At 42.3% G+C, this 22,855-nt stretch overlaps 1 protein-coding gene across 1 annotated transcript; it reads left to right on the forward strand.

Annotated features, from left to right (window-relative positions):
* The first annotated feature begins 228 nt into the window (after nt 1-228).
* On the forward strand, nt 229-21,299 carry LOC140731952 (suppressor of IKBKE 1-like). Its single transcript, XM_073053960.1, has 7 exons — nt 229-317; nt 2,291-2,451; nt 6,616-6,718; nt 11,025-11,164; nt 12,250-12,363; nt 16,628-16,748; nt 20,685-21,299. The coding sequence occupies exons 2-6, from the start codon at nt 2,293-2,295 to the stop codon at nt 16,718-16,720; spliced, it is 609 nt and encodes a 202-aa protein (XP_072910061.1). The 5' UTR covers nt 229-317; nt 2,291-2,292; the 3' UTR covers nt 16,721-16,748; nt 20,685-21,299.
* The last annotated feature ends 1,556 nt before the right edge of the window (nt 21,300-22,855 follow it).

The following is a 22,855-nucleotide window of genomic DNA, read 5'->3' on the forward strand; positions in this document are numbered from 1 at the left end:
TGGAATGTCTCCGTTATAAAGTCGGATAAGCTAGATCTTTCCTCCTTGGAGGGGTGAGGCTGAGAGGGTCATGACGGAGGGATATGGGTGGAGTAGACTGCAGGAAATTTTCCGAGGGATGGGGATCTGCGGGGCATCTTTTCCAACTACAGCGTGTTGAGTACCAGGAGCACACCAACAAATCCGACGCGCACTAGGACCCGCGGGGAGGGCGGAGAACTGAAGAGGAAGTGACGCATTTGCACAGGAGCCGGAAGAGTGGGGAGCGGGGCTGGGGGTGGTGCCGGAGCAGCGACAGGGAGGCGAGGGGAAGTGAGGTGAGGTGGGGCCGCACCGGGTCGGGTGGGTCGGGTCTCGGCTCTGGGGGAGGGGATTACGAGGATGGGAGCCTGCCAGAGCTGAGCGGTGAAATGTCACTGTCAATGGGGCTCGGTGCACACCTCGATCACTGTGGGTTTCACTCTCCCGTTAGTGACTGTGGACCCCATACAGACACCTCATTCACTGTGAGAGTCCCTCTCGCCTTAATCACTGTGTAGGTCCCCTTCCCCACTTCCTAGGCGGCGGAATCTGCTCCCTACATTGCTGTGTGGGGCCACTCTCCCCACGTTTAATTCATTTTGCTCCTTTTCACGAGATGTAGAGATGTTTCACTTACTGAGTTTTTATTTCATACAGTCTTAACTGAGTTGTGAAAAATTCCATGGATTACTAGGAGAAGAAACATTGCTACCTGTCTAGTTCAGTAAAGGAAACGGTGTTCCACCTTGCTAAATTGAGTCCCTTTTTTAAAACTATTGGCTACCGAGTACATGTGTGCTATTTTTGATTCATAAAGCCCCAGTTTTACCAGACAAAGCACTGGAGGGGGTCGATGGCTAAGGGACCGTCCATGAAGGAAATGGACTGTTGATCTTTTTTTTGGGTGTAGAACAACAGTTTCCCTCCACAGCTGCTGCTATCTCACTGACTGAATTCCTCCAGTGCTTTGTATATTGCTCCTGATCACAGCATCTGTAGTCTATGTGCTGTTGGTTCACTGTTAAATTCGGAGGCCTTTGTTGGTCGGCGTCGACCATGGTTGTTGTGTCTGAGCTGTCTACCTGATACACAGGCCTGGGCAGTACGATGGGGAGAGCAAGCTGTTGCCCAAATAGCAAGTTCCCCCCTCGCACATCTGATGAACCCAAAGGAACGGCAGAGACTGATACAATTTGGCACCAGCAGTGTTACCGGATACCTGCCTTTACTCCTACTGTCAGTAGGAGCAGTTTGGCTGGGCTTAGCTACGCTACACGTGAAGGCCAGGAGCTGGAATTGGTTGTCAGAGGCTATTTGACAGTTAAATAGGGACAGTCATACAACAGGGAAGCAGGACCAGCACAGAGACTTCACTCTGACCATCAACTATCCATCTGCACCAATCCTGTTATACTCTCACCATCAACCCCTCCCCTACAAAATAGGTTGCAATTTGTGAGAACTGATTGTCCTCGCATGTTGCTGAGATAGAGAGGAAACCTATGCAGTCACACACAGGGAGAGCATGCAAACTCCACACAGACAGCACCGAAGGTCAGTGCAGCTGTGAGGCTCTGGTGGGGCACAGTACGGATTAGAAGCACTGGGATTTGTCTGGGTAATTGTCTTTCAACCAGCTGAAATGTAATGAGTGAAATGGCCTGCTTTTGTGTCATGAAATCTCTACTAAGCTATGCTAGAGGTTATATTTACCTTGGATTTCCTTGCAGTAAATTCAGTGAAAAACTACACGCATTCCAGGTTCCGTTTCTGTGATGAGTAACCATTAGAGCCAAACTGTATCGGTCTCTGCTGTTCCTTTATGTTCAGTAGCTGCATGCAGAGGGGGTGTCTGCTACATAGACAACAGCTTGCTCTCCATATGGTGCTACCCTGGCTTGTGTATCACAGACAGCTGGGAAGCAACATCCATGGTTGACCCCGACCGACAGGGCCTCAACCATTATTGCCCTAGACCTGAGGATAGATTTGGGAGTCAGTCCTCCCAGGACTCTGATCATTGTTGAATGGCTTGTGCTCTCCAAAGGAGCTGTAAACATATTTACTGGGTTTGCCTGTGATACTAACCCCGAAGGAATAATCTGGTTGTTTATAAAGATTAATGCTCGGGGATAATTGCAAAACCCTGACAATTTTATTGAGAACTAATCCCGTTAAGCAGTTGACTGCTTTAGAACTGGAAGAACAAGCGGTAATCAGACCCAGCGTTCCTTCAATCACAAATCCAGCAGTTTATCTCTATCCTTAGTGATGGCATGCACAATCGAGAAGGTGCTAGCTGATGCAAAGGTCTTGGTTGAGCGACTAAAGGACCATCATAGTGCAGCAGAGTCCCTCATCGAACAGACCACTACACTCAACAAACGGGTGGAGAATATGAAGGAAGTTGGGACAGGAATCTCAGATCGGGTAAGACAAGGATAAGTTGAAAATGTTGAATGATTCAACAACATCCCAAGGAATAAATCCCTAGGTCTGTGACTTTGTGCTTCCTGATATACTGGTGCTTCTTGTAACTTTCTGCTTCCTTTTTACCCATTGATAACATTTTCCCTCTGTACTTTACCCTGCTTTTAGGCTTCAAAACACATGTCCCCAGCTGGCCGTAATCCTGATTGAGGACAGTCTCTTGGCAGTAAGAATTAATTCTTAGAACATGCAGCTATCTGGTTGGGCCCACATTTATAACCCTTGACCCACTGCTGGACTGCCTATTTGAGCCATTATGTTGTGTGCAGTGAAGATGATTCCACAGTGCATTTCATTGCAATTCCTCCTTTGCCCCAGTGCTCGCAGCATGCCTTCAATGCCGATTCAGCGCCTTAACCCAAATCATCAGCCATTCCCCTGCCTCACCCACTGAGTCCCTCCAGATTACAGTGCCTGCAGTCTCTTTTGTCTCCATCCTTCAATGCTCTATCTCACATTTCTTGCAAGAACAACCCTCTTTGACTAAGCTTCTAGTCCTTTGATTTTCATCTCTTTTCTTAACTCAGTATTCTTTCTTAAAATTGTGAGTTGCTCTTCTTTATGCCGATATAAATGTTAGCAGTGGTAGATTAGTTACCTGGTGCACCTGCAGTTATTTCTCACCTGTGGCCTTTGTGACAGTTTCCCCCAAATGCAGGGGTAAGAAGAGCCTGATGGGAGTTATTTACAGTCCTCCAAACAGGAGTCAGGATGTGGTCTACAAATTACAGTGGGAGATAGAAATAGCATGTTAAAAAGGCAATGTTATGTTAGTCATGGGGAAAATCTAATTAATTCTGGATCCCAGGAGAGAATTTGTAGATTGCCCCCAAGATGGCTTTTTGGAGCAACTCATAGTTGAGCCCACTAGGGGAACGGTGATTCTGGATTAGGTGTTGTGTAGAGAACCAGATATGATTAAGGAGCTTAAGTTAAAGGAACCCTTAGGAAACAATGATCATAATATGATAGAATACACCCTGCAGTTTGAGAAGGAGAAGCTAAAATCAGATGCATCGGTATTACAGTGGAATAAAGGGAATTACAGAGGCACGAGATGGGAGATGGCCAAAATTGATTGGAAGGCGACACAAGCAGAGCAGCAACAGCTAGCATTTCTGGGAGCAGTTCGAATGGTGCAGGATAGATACATCCCAAAGAAGAGGAAGTATTCTGAAGACAGGATGACACAACCGTGGCTGACAACAATGTCAAAGCCAACATAAAAACAAAAGAATGGGCTTATAATAGAGCAAAATTAGTGGGAGGTTAGAGGATTGGGAACTTATTTAAAAGTAGAAAGCAACTGAAAAAGTATGAGGGAAAATATGAAGGTAAGCTAATCAATAATATCCAAAAATAATACCAGAATTTTTTTTCAAATATATAAAGAGTACAAGAGAGGTGGGAGTAGCTATTGGATCACTGGAAAATGACACTGGAGCGATAGTAATGGGGGGACAAGGAAATGATGCATCAACCTTCACTGTAGAAGACACTAGTAGTTTGCCACAAGTTCAAGAATGTGAAGAGGCAGAAGTGAGTGCAGTTGCTATTAGGGAGGTGGTGCTTGGGAAACTGAAAGGTCTGAAGGTAGATTAGTCACCTGAACCTGATGGACGACACCCCAGGGTTCTGAAAGGGGTAGCTGAAGAGATCATTAAAAACGATCATTTATGAATCAATAGATTCTGGCGTGGTTCTGGAGGACTGAAAAATTGCAAATGTCACTTCACTCTTCAAAAAGGAAATTATAGGCCAGTTAGCCTGACCTCTGTAGTTGGGAAGATGTTGGAGCCGATTGTTAATGATGTGGTTTCGGGGTACTTGGACGGACGTGACAAAACAAGCCGAAGTCACCATGGTATCCTTGAAGGAAAATCTTACCCGATGCGTCTGTTGGAATTCTTTGAAGAAATAACAAGCAGGATAGACAAAGGAGAATCAGTGCATGTTGTGTACTTGGATTTTCGGATTGGCTGTTGGTGACTAGTGATGTTCCACAGGATCTGTTTTGGGACCATTTCTTTTTACATTGTATGTCAACTATTTGATGAAATTGATGGTTTTGTGGCCAAGTTTGCGACAATGGGAAGATAGGTAGAGAGGCAGGTAATGTTGAAGAAATGGAGAGGCTGCAGAAGGACTTTGTCAGATGAGAAGAATGGGCAAAGGAGTGGCAGGTGGAATACGGTGTCCGGCAGTGTATGGTCATGCAATTTTGTAGAAGGAAGAAGAGCATAGACTATTTTCTAAATGGGAAAAATTCAAAGTCTGTGGTGCAGGGGAACTTGGGAGTCCTTGTGCAGGATTCCCTCGAGGTTACTATGCAGGTTGAATCCGTACTGAGGAAGGCAAATGCAATGTTAGCATTCATTTTGAGGGGACTAGAATATAAAAACAAGAATGTAATGCTGAGGCTTTATAAGGCATTCGTCAGACTACACTTACGAGTATTGGACCCTTATTTAAGAAAGGACGTGCTATCATTGTAGACTGTTAAGAGGAGGTTCACGAAAATGATTATGGGAATGAAAGGCTTATCATATGAACAGTGATTGAAGGCTCTGAGCCTGTACTCACTGGAATTTAGAAGAATGAGGGAGGATCTCATCAAAACCTATTGAACGTTGAAAAGTCTAGATAGAGTTGGTGTGAAGAGGATGTTTTCTTTGGTCAGGGAGCCTACAACCAGAGGATACAGCCAAATAGAGGGATGTCCATTTAGAACAGACAATGTTGAATTTCTTTAGCCAGGGGTTGGTGAATCTGTGGAATTCATTGCCACAGGTGTCTGTGGAGACCAGGGCACTGGGCACATTAAGGTTCTAGATTAGTCAGGACGTGAAAGGTTATGGGGAGAAGGCAGGAGAATGGGGTTGAGAGGGAAATGGATCAGCCATGATGAAATGGTGCAGCAGACTTGATGGGCTGAACAATCTAATTCTGCTCCTCTGTCTTATGTTCTAATATAGGTCAATAATTCCATTTAGTATCAGAGAATATACACAATGTAGAACCTGAAATTCTTGCCCTTCACAGACACAGTTGGATACCCCAAAGATTGACAGTAAAAGCGTAAGAAGCCAAAGCCCCCCCCCCGCTCCCCCATGCACAAAGCCTCAGCTATCCCCCTCCCCACTTACTTCATCCTCCACCCACCAAACAAGCAATAGTAAAGCCCCAAGAAAGACCATAATCTGTAGTACAAGAAAATCTAATCATTTACCCGACAATTCGACATAGCACAGGCTCTCTCTCCCTCCCTGATAAAAGGGCAGAGATGTGTCACACAGCGAGAGGAAGACTAACAGGACAAAAAAAAACACTCACTGATATATGGTGTTAAAGTCTGCCTAGTCACTTTTTATTTCCTGAGTTCTCTGACTCAAGAATCAGCAACAAACTCTCCCCCACTAATGAGAGAGCGGTAGCAATTGGCTGAGTATAGAGACAGCTGATCCGTATTCTCATACAACACCGGAAGAGAATCGGCTCGTCCCTGGGGCTGCAGAGCTTCATCACCCTGAGCGCGTGTTCACCTTCTAGGTTGTGTCCTTGGGATATCGAAAAGTCAGTGAGCCCGGGGAGCAGGAACCATCACCATAAGGAACCTGTGTTTGAGTGCAGCTGTCAGTCAGTAACTGACAGAAGGGAAAAAAGAGGAATTAAAGGTAGAAATTGTTGCTTATGCAGACTGAGCTGAAAGAAGCCGCTCTCTGGTGCCACGTAGTTCTGTCCAGCTCACCGATTCAGGATTCAGGGTTTGGCCAATGCATGGGGTTTCATTGCTCAGGTTTCCAGTAGGGTGATGCAGGTCACATGGTAGCACGCTTTCTACACAAGGTCAAGAGTGCTAAAGAGTAAGCATCCCGAGGAGCTGAGGCAAACAGGCGAAATTTGTGGCAGGTTTATCTTTAATCACATGAATGTGTGCCAACAGATGCATAAATGGTTTCTTGTCAACCTGGATGCGATTTTTTTTCTCTCTGTTTAATGAATAACAACGGCAGTGGACCTGCAGCTCCAAAAAGAACAGGGATGGAATAGTGACAGTTAGAACCTTGAATTGTTCCGTAATTTCTTATCCTTCCTTATTTTCAGAACCAGGAGGATTTTGCGAAGCTGAAGAAGTTGAGCACTTACAAACCATATGCCCTCTGTCAGGAGAACACACAGATACGGGATCTGCAGCAGGAAAATAAAGGTTTCTCTTTCTTTACCAATTCAGACTCTTCACCCAGGGAACCACTGACAGGTTATTCTGCTTCAGCAAAATGTCAGAGTCCAATACCAGTCACTGTGTTGTAGCTTGTTTCATACTTAAGAAGGTGAGGGATTTCCTCCTTGCTAAACTGGATGTTCAGTTTCCTTATCCCCAGTGATTACATCAGCTCTCTGCAGATTAAGTGAAGGTCATGTCTGGATCAGAGCTCACTCCACAGTATCCTCACAAGATGAAACTTAAAGGTGCATTCCACATTGTATGCTTACCCAAGGGTTTCATCTTGTAAGATTTTCCTGTGGTAATTCCAACCTCTCAGAAAATTAAATGAATAATGTTTATGGAAGAGCAGCTTCTTTCTGTGGAATGTTAAGCATTTTGGGATAATTAATATACATTGTGTCAATTTTTTTTATGGTCTAAGTGGGATTGTCCGTTGATGAGAGTTAATCGATAAATTGTACAATTTTTGGTGCAAACTTCTCGTCTGCCATCTAGTTCCTTTTCTGTCTTCCACCAACTCCATCTGCCCATCACCCCCACAAAAAGCAAGCATGCTTCTTTTATGCAGTTACCACCAGTTGTTTTGGAATACTTTTTCTCAGGAAGGATACATGAGAATAATCTTGTTACTTTATACTGCGTGTTTTCACTTCAGGTGTTTTTCTATTAGACCGTGAGACATAGGAGCAAAATTCAGCCCATCATGGCTGATCTATTTTCTCTCTCAAGCCCATTCTCATACCTTCTTGTAACCTTTAACACCCTGACTAATCAAAGACCTGTTTATCTCCACTTTAAATCTACTGAGTGATTTGGCATCCACAACCGTCTGTGGCAATGAATTCTGCAGATTCACCACCCTCTTGGTAAAGAAACTCCTCCTCATCTCTGTTCTAAATGGATGTCCCTCTATTCTGAGGCTGTGCCCTCTGGTCCTAGACTCCCCCTCTATAGGAAACATCTTCTCTACATCCACTGTGTCTAGGCCAGGGGTTTCCAGCCTGGGGTCCACATGCTTAATGGTATTGGACTAAGGCATAAAAAAGGAAGCCCAGATCTAGACCTTTCAATATACAAAAGGTTGCAATGAGATCCCCCTCATTCTTCTAAACCCCAGTGAGTGTAGGCTTGGAGCCACTAAAATGCACCTTGTATGTTACCTTTTCCTTCCTGGAATAATTCTCATGAACGTCCTGTGGACCCTTTCCATCGCTAACACACCTTTTCTTAGATAAGGGGCCCAAAACTGCTCTCTTGAGTGCAGTCTGACCAGTACCTTATAAAGCCTCAGCATTACATCCTTGCTTTTATATTCTACTCCTCTCAAAATGAATACTAACATTGCATTTGCCTTCCTCATCACTGACTCAACTTTCAAGTTAACCTTGAGGAAATCCTGCATGACGACTCCCAAGTTCCTTTTCTCCTCTGATTTTTGAATTTTCTCCCTGTTTTGAAGATAGTCTGTGCCTTTAGTCCTTCTACCAAAGTGCATGAGCATGCACTTCCCTACACTGTATTCCATCTGCCATTTCTTTATCCATTCTCCGAATCTATCCAAGTCCAAATGCTTCCTCAACATTACCTGCCCCTCCACCTATCTTCATATTGCCCACAAACTTGACCTCCAAACCATCAATTCCATCATCCAAATCATTGATCTATAACGTGAAAGGAAGTGGTCCCAACCCAACCCCTGTGGAACACCACTAGTCACTGGCAGCCAACTAGAAAAGGCACCTTTATTCCCACTCTTTGCCTCCTGCCAGACAGCCAATCTTCTATCCACACTAGTATCTTTCCTGTAGTACCATGGGCTCAGTATTCAACATCCACTGACACTCCTTTGTATATCTTACATGTTATTTCCTTCAAGAATTCCAACAGATTTGTCAAGCAAGACTTCTCTTTAAGGAATCCATGCTGGCTTTGCCAGCATATGGTTACTGTAGCTAACTGCTCTCTGTAGCTATCCTGTTTTGCACTCATCTCCAGAGCTAGTTGAAAACAATGTGATTGCAAGATGGTGATTTTCCATGTGTATAGATGCATTGTGCAGTGTAATCATGAGTGTTATGAACCCTTGGGTCCTAGATTCAAACTGCTTCAGACAGGCATAGTGTTTGCTGATCCTTATCATGGCTGAGTAAAGCTCCTCACTGCCTCTAAAGTTAAATAGAAGGAAGTTGGTGAGTGCCCATTAGACAATGCTCCCAGCGTGACGGTGTTGGCATATAGTGGCATGAGGCTCAGATGCCTCGTGGTAAAGCAGTCTGCTAAACCGTCATCACAGGCACAAAAATGCCGGCTGATCTCAGCTGGTGCTGCAGAAGAGCTGATCCAGTTTGCTTCTCTACAGAATGGCAAACAGCGTTTACTGCAGCTAACTACTATCCAGTATATGACGCATGATGAAAACAGAGGTTGGGGGGGAGGCTCGGGCTGTCGATTTTCTTTCAACCTCAAGCACAGAGAAACTTAAAAGAAAACCTGGAAAACCACCCTATTAAAAATTAGAATACTAGTAGATTAAAAGTAAAAAGTGAATAGTAAAAAGTGCAGGATATTTGGCTCTCTGCAGAAGGGTGAAGTGGATTTGCCATGGGAGCAGTGAGGTGAACAGGGTATTCACCTGGGTAACCTCACAGACACGAAATGAGAATGAAGCTGTTCATTCAAAGGTTCATTTATTATCTAAGCAAGTATCCAAGTACAATTCTGAAATTTGTCTTCTCCAGACAGCCAAAAAACAAAGAAAAGGTATGTTGTTCAGACAGAAGCATAGACCCCTCCCCCCGTACAAAAAAGGAATGGCATCCTGAGTATCGACCCTCCTAAACCCCCATCCTGCTGCACAAAATGGAACAGGAACATTGATCGCCCCGCCCAAAAAAAAACCCCTCTCCTGCACCAAAAAAACTGGTAGAACACAACAGAACATTGACCCCCGAACACCCTGCCCCCACCCCCTGTGCAACAACGAGGGAAAGGAATAGGCGATTTTAAAAAAAAAATGCAGAATATAAAAAACACATCTAAAAAAGTCCACAGTCCATAAACACAATAGTCCAGTCCGTTACGCAGAACCAGGATACCATCCTGCGGTATCACTGACGTTCATCGACGGAGAGAGACACCGCACGAGCACAGAGGCCTACCACCCTGCCACATGAGCCACTCAGTCTCCTTCTCCAACAGTGATCAAAGGCAGGCAGTCCTCACTGAATTCTCGCTCACCTTCTGCATGTCTCAGTCTTCCTCAACACTTTGATCGGTGATTAATAGATGCCTTAAATAGTGAAATGGAGTCAAACATCGGCTTGCACCCTGTCTCGAAGCTTCTTCGCATCGAGACTGTCCAAGTATGCACTCATTTCTCAGTATCTTCTTGGAGACAGCAAGGCAGTGGATTACTCAAATGGTCTCCAAACTGTAAATCACAGGCTCTAATAGTCCCAGAAACACATTTAAGGTGAAAAACGAGTAAAAAAGATGATTTCGTGAGCTATCTGGAGGATGTCAACCAAGAGAGAGTTGTAAACTGGGGTCATCTTGACAGAAGTGCAGTTGCATTTGCAGATGCAGATTAATTCTTTTCTGTCTGAAAATAGTATTGAGGTACCATGTGTGTAGCCTGAGACATACAGTGTGGTGATGTAGTTTACTCAGGAAGCGTCAGACTGGGAGGAGCAATAGAAGGCACTGAATCTACGGTGTCCTTGTCATATGTTTGTGCTATTGTAAATTAATGAGCTTGATTTCCATGGTTATTTAACAACTCGGTCATTGGGGTGATACCTGACTACTGCAATGCTGCAGGAAACAAGAGTATCTTGCGCTTTTTTTCTCCAGAAATGCCTATGAAGATAGCAGGATCATCTGGTGGTGTGTGTTTTGAAGACATGCAGCTGCAGTTTCATTGAGCATTATCCTGAGCATTCTTATTACTGAGTGGTCTGAGGTAAAATATTTCCATTGAGGTTGGGTAAGTCTACAACTAGAGGTCATGGGTTAAAGTTGAAAGGGGAAATATCTTCCCTCAGAGTGCCAGCGCAAGTGGTGAATATGATTTCAGTTTTAACATTGAAGAGAAGTTTGGAGAGGTACATGGATGGGAGGAGTTTAGAGGGCTATGGTCCCGGTGCAGATGGATAGATCTAGGCAATTTAATTGGTTCAGCATGGACTAGATGGGCCAAAGGGCCTGTTCCTGTAGTTTTCTATGACTCTATGGCTTTACTTGTGTTTATATTTTAACTCGCTGGTGATTGCCTTGTTTCTGTCAGAACTATGGCTTTCCCTGGAAGAGCATCGCTATGCTTTGGAGCTCATTATGAGTAAATACAGGAAGCAGATGTTACAACTTCTCGCCGCTAAGAAGCCGGATAGTACACCAATTACCAACTTGTATCAGAAGCATTCCCAGGTAACAAACTGCAACAAACCAAGATAAATTTCCTTTGAAGAAGCAGGTTTTAATAATGGTGTTAGTTAAGGTGAATAGTGATTGTCAAAGACCTTTAACCACCCCTGGCCCTCTTTTCCTTCCCATTACAGAACATTTGGTGTTCCACAACACTTTGTATTGCTTGGGTGCAGGTGTCAATGTATGGCAATGATATAAAAATTGGGTTTCCCCTGCTGGTGTACTACATCGAGAGCAACCATAAATTTCTGAAATATATATTGTCCTGTAGTTATTAAGACATGAAGGAGACAAAAGGCCAACAAGCAAGTTCTGGGATGTAAGCTTCATTATTAAAGAACCGAGAACACATCCACAATGCATTTTCTCTTAATATCTTTATTGTTTATAAGTCTGCAATGAATTCAGAAATACTTAAATTCCTTTACGTTCCTACACATTATGACTTAATTATGAAAACAGATTAAGTCATTTATGTTATTTGGATTTTTCTTTGGTGTTTCAGAATTCATTGAACAATCTACGGTCTGGTAAAGTCAAACTGATATTCGATATTCGATATAGAGTTGTCTCAGTATGATCACTGCAGAGGGATTTACCTGAAGGCCTCAGAATCAGGTTTATTATTACTTATATGGTGTGAAGACCAAAAAATTACAATAAATAACAAAATAAGTTATAGTGCAAGAAAGGATTAATGAGGTGGTGTTCATGGGTTCAGGGATCATTGAAAGATGCAGTGACCCTGGGGAAGAAGCTGTTCCTGAATTATGACAGCAAACTTGGCAAATTTTGTTTGACTGTATGGAGTTACAAATAAGAGCTTGAACATTTCCTGCTCAGTGTCCATGTGTTCAGACAATGCGACATGTTTGAAAGTACAGGCTGAATTTTCGATGTGTCTGAACTGCAGGGTGTCACATCCATCACTGATCTCATTGAGGTTTGCAGTATTTCAGATATTTCTTTCAAATATCTGCAGTATATCATATTGGGTTAAAACATTTGCAGGACTAACCTCCAGATTCTCTACTTTGCTGGCTTCAGATTTTCCAGGTGATACTTTTTGCTTCTTACACTTTCAGGAGCTGCAAACTCGTGTAGAACAGATCTGTGCCATGGCCACAGTGATGAGGAAAGCTGTTCAAATGGATGATCCCGAATACTGCCAAATTCAAGAGAAAATAGCCCAGCTGGAGGTAAGGGTTTTGAGTGTGCACTTCGTAGGATTTCAGATAGCCACAGGGCCTACTCTGTACTGGTATGTCAGCAGGGCCAGCTTCCTGTCATTATGCTTCACACTGATACTTTAGCAAGGCATTCTGGTTGCCCTTGTGGAAATATTACAGTTCAGTCTTGGTTGGTTGGAGTTGAAGGTTAAAGATTCAAAAGACACAGTTACATGGAATGGAAGTTATATCAGGAACCATTGCCAAAATTGTGTCCTATTCCAGAAGACAGATAATGCCCAGATTCTTCCACCGCTCAGATTCCTCTTCCCTTCAAGATCCACTTGGTCTTTTGTTATGTTTTGTAACTTCAAAATGTTATATTAATTCAAATGAAGGCACATGAAATCTGGAAATACGGGTGTAACTTTGTCTTTACTGTAAGCAAAACATGCACATGTCATGCGTGATGACGTGCAATTAACATATTTTACATATATTAATATATGTAAAATATATAATTATTTAAATAAAGAAGATAACTTAATCAAACTATATATATGCTTAGCTATAAACTTCAACTCAATAAAGGATGCATCTCAACTGTATATATACAATATACTATGTAACACAACTACTATCTACACAGTATAGTAAATGTTAACTTGTCCCATTCAGGCGTAAAGACTTAGTCGCTGTGGAGGATTTCTTCTTGTGGGATTGCATCTTTCCTGGCAAAGGCAGCACTCTGCTTGGCAGATGATATTCGTGGCCGTGACACAATCTCAGGTTCTGGGACCTTCGTGGTGGTTGTAGGAGTTGACTCAGGAAGTGGTTCCGACAGCTCTGGACACATTTCTTCTCCTTTTCTCTCTCTGGATCTACGTTGGTCCCTTCCTTTTTTCTCACATTATTTCTCTTTCACACCATTCTCTTTCTTGTTTACATTCTTTCTTTCTATCTCCTCCCTACTTTTTCTTCTAGTTTGTGCATCTTGATCTTGGGAAGGTAGATTCAGTTCACTGGAGTATTCTCTTACTAATCCTTCTATTGCTCCCTTTACAATCTGATCTCTCCTCTTGGTTTCCTCATCCACAACAGTTGTTTCTCCATTGATTCCTTTCTATTTCACTTTCCATTCATCCAGCTGGGCTTTGGTCTTTTACAAGCAGCTTTCTGTCTCCCACTTGAAGCTCTTGCAATAATCTTAATGCATGCAGAGTAGATTCTGGCTCTTTATACTTACAAATGCTGAACACTTGCATTTTTCCTGATGCTCCATGAACTCACTTCCAGCTTAAAACCAAGCCACATTTTGCAAGTAACTGTCCGGTGAACATATGAGAAGCTTTCTCAGATATATTGCCTACAAAACCTGTTGTAGTCAGACTACTGCTTTTGTCACTTCCACACTTCCTCTGAGCACCTTGGTCTTTCCTTGGCCCAATACCCTTTCCAACCAGAGGCACAGAGGTTAGCACCAACACCTGTTTGTCCTCTGTTGGGCAGTGGTTCATTGTGTTCAGCATGGAGACAGTTGTGGCATTATCCAGCACCTTTCCCAATTCACTTTCAGCTGGCTTCATTGCAGGGAATGTGGCATGCAAATGGTGATGGATCTCCAATCAGGTTGTAGTTGTTTCAGCCAATTGCACCCCCACAGTGATGAGAAATCCTTCTGCTTTTACTACGTAAAAGCTTAACGTGGCTTGTTGGTTGTTGTATTTCACTGTTACGAATGTCATTCCTACCGGAGTTATCTTTTCCCCAGTATAAGTTCTTAGTTGGATATCCGCAGGCTTCAGTTTGGTATTCTCGAAATGCTGTTCAAACTCATGTTGTGGAATGACTGAAACAGCTGATCTGGTATCCAATTCCATTTTAATCAATTTGCTCTTCATTTCTAGCATAAGCCACATTGCTTGTCTATTATTAGTTTTCATATTGTTAATGTCAAGGCTAGCTAGCCCTGTGTCTCTCATCATTATCAGATCTTCTGCCAACTGCTACTTGACTTCTTAGCTTTATCTCTTCCCTGTGCAGACCATTTATTTTGTCTGCCCGACATGCACTTTGTACGTGATCTACTTTGTTGCATTTTCTGCCAGTTTCACATTTAAATCTGCACTTATTTGGTTTATGTGAGCTCTTGCCACGATGGTGACACAATTTGTTTGGCCAGGCCGGTTTCTGTTCAGATGCTGTAATTTTATTCACATTCACTTTCATTACTGACTGCAACACAATTACGTCTGTCTGCATTTTCCATTGAAACAGTGATTTCCATGGCTCATTTGAATGCAAGTTGTGCCTCAGTTAGGAGCTAATTTTGAATGTTTTCTTTTAAGATTCCACAACCTAAAAAATGTTTTAGTGTCTCATTAAGCCAATTACTGAACTGTCAATGCTCAGATAACCGAAATCTCTGCAATCCAGCCATGTATGCTGAAATGGACTCTTTTTGATTCCACTTATGAAACCTAAAGTGTTCTGCAATCAACAATGGCTTTGCTTCAAAGTGTTCCTGCATCACTTTTACAATAGCAGCAAAGCTCACTTCTGATGGTTTGGTTGGAGCAGTCGCAAACTATATGCCTTTAAACACAATGCACTTAGCAAAATTGGTACTCGTTTCTCATCTGCAATTTGATTTGCTTCAAAATACTGTTCCAATAGTTCAGTATACATGAGCCAATTACCCGTCGTGCAATCAAACTCATCAATCTTTCTGATGTAGCTAGCCATTTCTGATTTTTTAAAAAAATAATTATTATCACCTCGTTCTCACTCTTTATGAACCCGGCAATTCTTCCATTTTTTTTCACCTTTTTTTTTACATCTTTTTAACTTGATCATCTCTTCCCTTCTGAAGACCGACTCCACACATGCTGGGCTGTTTCTTTTAAATTTGACCCTCCTCTTGGTGTTTTCTTTTAGTTCAAACTTCTTATACCGCTTTAACAGAGCAATAGCTGTGTTGGGTTCATTTTTAAAATACCTCATTACCAATGTTATGTTTTATAACTTCAGAGCATTAAATCAATTGAAAGGAAGATGCAGGAGTCCAAAATATGGGTATAGTTCAAATTCGCTTTAAGTGAGGTGTGCACGTATCACTTGGTAGTGTGATTTTGTACGCGGTTCATGTATTTGTACATGTAACCCGAAATTAATTGTTTAAGTGAACAAGAATACTTAATCAAACAATATATATAGAAATGTATAATGTAAGATTATTCAAATATTATTGAAATAACAAAGAATGAGGAGGTTTCTTTGTTCTTATTATCAAAGTACATAGAGTATGTCACCACATATGAGATTCACTCTCTTGCAGGCATTCACAGATTCACTTTCTTATGGTCATAGTAGAATAATGACCGTAATATCATCCAAGTTATGGTTTAGCCACCATGTATTTCTTTATTCCCAAGCTGTTGGTTGCACCTGCTCTGGTTCTAGCACTGAAGTTATATTCTTTATCTATTCAACTACAAATCTTTAAGCTGATCATATTTGTGAGACCCCCATCTCCTGTTCCTAAACTAATTGTCTTTTCTCTGTGATCTCTAGTTTGGCTTTCTTCAGATATATATGGCAAAGGATCAGAACTAAATTTGTTTGACCTTTACTTCCTGTGAAGTGTTACTCATCTCTAGCCGCTTTGTGAGCTTGCATACAGTCAGACAGACCACCCTCTTCCGAGTCTCTCCTCCAGTGTCCAGCTGTGCCTCTATTTGGTTCTGTTCTTAAATAAAAAATTGTAACTGAAACACTCTAGTTCCTTTTCCACTCCCTCTTAGGCCCCATCTTCATCTCATTCACCCTCCAGGCTGCAGAAGTTGTTGTCTACATTTAATAATGGTACTCTACCTTTTCACATACTCACCAGTCTCCGCAGCTAGTATTGATGTGACCTCACACAGTGAGTTGATAGGCATTCAACAACAAGACAGTTATAGCCAAGTCTATTCCTTTCACATCTAGTTCTTGCAGGAGTTGTGGGTGGTACATCCTGACTGAGATTGCACGATTGTTGAATTTCACTGTTGGGGCAGACAGATTACCATATTGTCAGCCTCTATAAGCCTTCTGCTTTGTTTGTTGAATATGTTGGGACACTGTTATTCACTGCTGAGGCAGACAGGTTACCATATTGTCGACCTCTAAGAGCTTGCTTTGCAGGAGCCGCACCTTCAGAAACGCACAAAAGAAAATGGGGGACGTGGAGGGACTTCAGTGATTTGAAAATGACATAAAACAGTGTCTCATGTTCTTTAATTTTGTTTTCCAGCTTGAAAATAAAGAATTGCGGGAGCTTGTGTCATTCAGTAAGGAAATATCTCTTCGGGAGGATGTTGTTCAACCTCTTCACTGTGGAAAGTAACTACAGTGCTGGATCGTCCCTGAAATAGGTAGCTATACTGACCTACAATCACTTGAACAGTGCTTCCAACTCACAACCTGCGCTGTTGCCGCCAGTGTTACTAAGACTAGAACGGAGTTTGAAGTTTCAACTAGGAACTATTTTTTTTAATTTTAGTAAGAATTTCTGGTAGAATTTGTCTTATTTTAGTGGTAAAGCACAGAGTAAATACTTCTGACCCTTCAAGACACGCCACGTCAGTAACACCCAACAAACCCAATTAACTGTAACACAGGACAATTTACAATGACCAATCAACCTACCCAGTATGTGGGAGGAGACCGGAGCGCCTGGGGAAAACGCACACGTTTCACGGGGAGGACAAACGGAGACTCCTTACAGAACAGCACCAGAGTTGAACCCCCGAATACCCCAAGCTGTAATAGTGTCCAGGTAACTGTTATGCTACCGCGGCACCTTTGACTAGGGGAAACCTTGATATCCATTTGCTCATGACATCTTCTCCAATGTTGACACTAGAATGCAGTGCCTCCTTGTTCCATGCAATCTCTTTCTGGGAGTAAATGATCTGAACTGTATCTCTTCAAACTACAGATTTGTTCCATAATACAGCAACAAAATGAGAACCTTGAGGTTGTCAAATCCATCACTGTCTACTCTTTATTTCCAATTGGTTCTCTGTCAAAAAAGAATATCTGCACCATTTAGTGCACTGCAATAAGCCAATTAAAAAACAAGACATTAAACATCTCCTCGGACCTTCAAACTTACGACTTGAGTGTGATTGAAATCATGAACAGCAACAATGATTAGTCTCATTTTCCAAAGAAGCAGCAAATTTTATTCCAGTATCATAAAGCATACGAGCAGAATTAAATCATCTGGCCCATTCAGTCTGCTCTTGCATTTCATCATGGCTGATTTATTATTCCTCTCAACTCCATTCTACCTTTTCCCTTAACTTTTGACACTCTTCCTAAGAGCCTATCAACCTCCACTTTAAATACACACAATGACTTGGCCTCCACAGCCGTCTGTGGCAATGAATTCCACAGATTCGCCAATCTCTTCTATCTCATCTCTTTTGTGATTGTATCCTTATATCATAGACTCCCTCGCTATTAGAAACATCCTCGGCATTTTTAATCTAGGCCTTTCAATATTCCATAGGATTCAATGAGATCCCCTTCATTTTTCTAAACACCAGTGCATACAGGCTCAAAGCCATGAAATACTCCTGTTATGTTAACACTTCCATTCGTGGGATCATTCTCAGAAACCTCAGACATTCTCAGAATGTCAGCACATCCTTCCTTAAACAGTATATGAGGCACGATACTGCAAGTGTGGTCTGACCAATGTCTTACTGCATCCTTGCTGTTATATTCTTGTCCTCTCAAATTGAATGCTAACATTGCATTTGCATTCCTTGCCACCATCTCAACCTGCAAGTTAACCTTTAGAAATCCTGCACCAGGCTATCAAATCCTTGTACACTTGCAATTTCTTAATCCACTCCCCATTTAGAAACTAGTTTGCACATTTATTCTTTCTGCATGACAATACACTTCTACAATGCATTCCATCTGCCGTTTCTTTGCCCATTTTCCTAATCTATTGAAGTCCTTCTGCAGACTTGCTGCTTTCTCAACACTAAGTGTCCTCCCACCTACCTATCTGTGTATCTTCCGCAAACTTGGCCATAAAGCCATCAATTCTGTCATCATATCATTAACATATAAAAGTAGTGGACCCATCGCCAAGCCCTGCAGAACACCACTAGTCACTGGAAGCCAACCAGAAAAGACCCCTTTTATTTCCACTCTTCACCTCCTCTTAGTCAACCAAACTTCTGTCAATGCTAGTTGCTTTTCTGTAATACCGTGGGCTCAGGAATGTGGAAAGGCCTTCTCAAAATCCAAGTGAACAACATCCACTGATTCTCCTTCTTTATCCTGCCTGTTACTTCCTTAAAGAATTCCAACAGATTTGTGAGACAAGTTTTCCCTTTAAGGAAACCATGCTGATTTCGGTCTATTTTATCATGTGCCACCAAATACCCTGAAACCTCATCCTTATTAATGGACTCTAACATCTTGCCAACCACTGAAGTAAGGTTAATTGGCCTGTGATTTTCCAGTCCCCTGTAACCATCCAGACTCTAGTGATTCTTAAAAAATCACTACTAATGACTTCACAATCTCTTCAGCTATCTCTTTCACGCTCCTGAGATGCAGTCCATCTGTTCCAGATGACTCATCTACCTTCAGACTTGTCAGCTTCCCAAACATCTTCTCCTGAGTAACAGCGACTACTCCCACTAATGCCCTCTGACATTCTTGAATTGCTCATTTGTGGCTCATGTCTTCAACAGTGAAGACTTAATGCAAAATAATTATTCAGTTCATCTGCCATTTCTTTGTTCCCCATTACAACCTCTCCGGCATCATTTTCCAGCAGTCCAATATCCTCTTTTGCCTCTCTTTTACTGTTCATGCATCTGAAAAAACTTTTGGTATCTTCTTTTATATTATTGGCTAAGTTACCTTCATATTTCATCTTTTCTCTTATGGCTTTTTAAGTTGCCTTCTGGTGGTTTTTAAAAGCTTGCCAATCCTCTAACTTCCCACTATATCTTGCTATATTGTGTGCCCTCTCTTTTGCTTTTATACCGTGAAGGAAGTCAATCAGCCACAGCTACCTTGTCCTCCCTTTAAAATACTACTTCATCTTCGGGATGTATCTTTCATGCACCTTCCGAATTTCCCCCAGAAAAAAAGCAGTCACTGCTGTTCCGCCATCACCTCTACTAAAGTCCCCTTCCAATCATCTTTGGCCAGCTCCTCTCTCATGCTCTGTAATTTCCTTTACTCCACTGTAATACTGATGCATCCAGTTTTAGCTTTTCCTTCTCAAACTGCAAGGTGAATTTATGTTATCATCAATGTCTCCTTTACCTCAAGCTCCCTAATCAAAGCTAGGTCATTATGTAACATCCAATCCAGATTTACTGTTCTCCTATTGGGTTCAAATATAAGCTGCTCGAAACAACCATCTCGTAGGCATTCTGCAAATTCCTTCCCTTGGGATCCAGCATCAACCTGACTTTCCTAGTCTGCCTACATATTTTAATCCCCATGACCGCTGTAACATTGACTTTCTTGCATGGCTTTTCTAGATGCTATTGTAATTTGTACCCAACATCTTGGCTACCATTTAGACTCTAGTATATACAGGGTCTTGGCAAATTGTTTAACTGGGGCTATGGATAGGGTGGAGCCCAACCCATCAGAACAGCTCCCTCCTCCTGCAATACTGGTGCCAATATCCCATAAATTCAAACCCACTTCTCTCTCACCAACCTTTCACCACACATTTAACTCTCTCTTAAGATCCTTTGTCAGTTTGCACGTGGCTCAGTTAGCAATCAATAGATTATTACCATTTTGGTTCTGCATTTTAATTTAGTTCCTTCTGCTCAAATTCCCTCAACAAGAATCTCTCTCCTTGGTCTTCTTATGTCACTGGTTATGTCACAAGGATCACAACAACTGGATCTTTCTCCTCCCGTTCCAAATTCCACTGTATGTCAGATAAGATACCCCAAACCCAGGCACCAGACACACACTCAGCCTTTTGGACTCTTGCTCCTAGCAACAGAAAATTGAATATTCATCTGACTATACTCTCCCCAACTACAACTACATTTCTCTTGCTCTTTCCCCCTCTTGAATAACTTCTTGAACCAGTGCCATGGTTACCTAATCACAATCAAAGTTGATCAAAGCCTCAATATTCCAACTCCAGAAGAGAAATGCAAAAGTGCCTTTGTCTCTTTTTTTTAATTTTTACTGGTAGAGATGATAGAGATTCTGTGTCTCTCTCTCTGTGTCCTTTAAGAGAACATATATTTGGCTGTGTTGGTTCACATAATGAAATAGCCTCTTAATTCTCATGATTCCAGGCCTACAGAAGACCTGCATAAGACACTGAAGAATTAATGCTGTCGATGTGTTATCGGATATGGGTCAGCACCTTCAGAAGAGAAGGTAGAAAACGTGTTTACAGCAAAACATCAACAGACCTAGTGCCGTGTTTCCTCAGTGCCTAGTACAGTAATAAGCAGATTATTTACAGCACCCCACTGCTGGTAAATCATTTAGTATTTACAGAAACAAAGTTGGACTTTCACCCCAGCTGATGCTCTGGCAACACATTAGCGAATCCTGCTACTTCTCTTCCGTGTTTCTTCCTTCCGTTAATGCAAATGTAGAATTGTGGCTAAAAGGATAGTCACTGAGTTCCGGATATCTTATATCGTCCACATCTGCTGTTTTACAAAATACTGAGAGAATGCTGTGAAGGGGAGAGATGGCGCTGGTCAGATGGGGGTGGGGGGGAGGCGTTGCTTGTCTTTTACATTTCTCAAATAGCTGCCTAAGAGCCTAGGCTTTGAGTAATGGAAACTCTCGTACATCTCATTTAGAAACTTCAGAATCTTTAATTTGCTTGGCCAAGACCTACTGTTTGTAAATGCCCAAATAAATTTTCTTATTGTATTTTTTAAACAACTGTCCAAGATGTATATTGTTTTGTGTGTTTGTATTGAATGTTACCCAGATAGGCCCTCCATTGTTTGGGATCAACCATGGTTGTTGCTTCCTAGTTGTTTATATTGTCAGTCGATATGCAAGCCAGGACAGTGTGATAGGGAGAGCAAGCTGTTGCCCATGTAACAGGCTCCCCCTCTCCACGCAGCTGATGAACCAAAGGAACGACAGAGATCAGAATCAGGTTTTTTATCACCAACATGTGACGTGAAATTTGTTAACTTAGCAGCAGCTACATGATCTAGCAGAGAGAGGAAAAAATAATAAATAAAACATAATAAATAAACAAGTAAATCAATTATATATATTGAATAGATTTTTTTAAATGTGCAAAACCAAAAATACTGCATATTTTTTTTAAAAGTGAGGTAGTGTCCAAAGCTTCATTTAGGAATCGGATAGCAGAGGGGAAGAAGCTGTTCCTGAATCACTGAGTGTGTGTCTTCAGGCTTCTGTACCTTCTACCTGACGGTAACACTGAGAAAAGGGCATGCCTTGGGTGCTGCAGGTCCTTAATAATGGACACTGCCTTTCTGAGACACTGCTCCCTAAAGATGTCCTGGGTACTTTGTAGGCTAGTGCCCAAGATGGAGCTGACTAGATTTACAACTTTCTGCAGTTTCTTTCAGTCCTGTGCAGTAGCCCCTCCATACCAGACAGTGATACAGCCTGTCAGAATGCTCTCCACGGTACATCTATAGAGGTTTTTGAGTGTATTTGTTGACAAACCAAATCTCTTCAAACTCCTAATGAAGTATAGCCGCTGCCCTGCATTCTTTATGACTACATCAATATGTTGGGAGCAGGTTAGATCCTCAGATCTTGACACCCAGGAAGTTGAAGCTGCTCACTCACTCCACTTCTGATCCAGTTTGATACAGATTCATACAATTTTTCACCAACAGCGGCACAGGAGTTGCCAGTCAAAGTTGAACTCAACGTAGGACTGCCTTAGGGACTCCAGCACCATATTTTTCCTCAGGGGTTGCTCCTGAAGCCTTCCCCGTGCGTGGGTACAGCCGCAAGGCAGCGGAGGTTTGAGATCAGAGTTCTTCTTTTAGATGAGCTGCCAACCACGGCTGAGAAGCCCCATCTGCCCATTTGTAACTTACTGAATAATAAATGGACAGGTATGCCAGAGACCAAAACTACCTGGTAAAATGACAACTGCAGGTGATGTGACACCTGTCGTATCACCTCTTCCCTTCCCACCACCCAAGGACCCACGTGGTCTTTACAGCTGAAGCAACTATTCACTTGCAATTCTTCCAGTCTAGAATTTAGTGAATTCGGTCTTCATGATGTGACCTCGTCTGCACTGGAGAACCCAAATACAGATTGGGTGGCCCTGAGTTTCCTGTTCCTTGCCATTTTAATTCTCCATCCCACTCCCAGTGCCGACCTTGTCAAAATGGGACCTCCTGTACTGTCACAAAGGCACCTTATTTTTCATCTGGGCACGTTGCACCTTCCAAACTCAATTGTACAATTTAAAGTAACTTGGACTGTGTCAGTTGTCCATCTG

Source organism: Hemitrygon akajei, chromosome 8, assembly GCF_048418815.1.
Source record: "Hemitrygon akajei chromosome 8, sHemAka1.3, whole genome shotgun sequence".
Lineage (NCBI taxonomy): Eukaryota > Metazoa > Chordata > Chondrichthyes > Myliobatiformes > Dasyatidae > Hemitrygon > Hemitrygon akajei.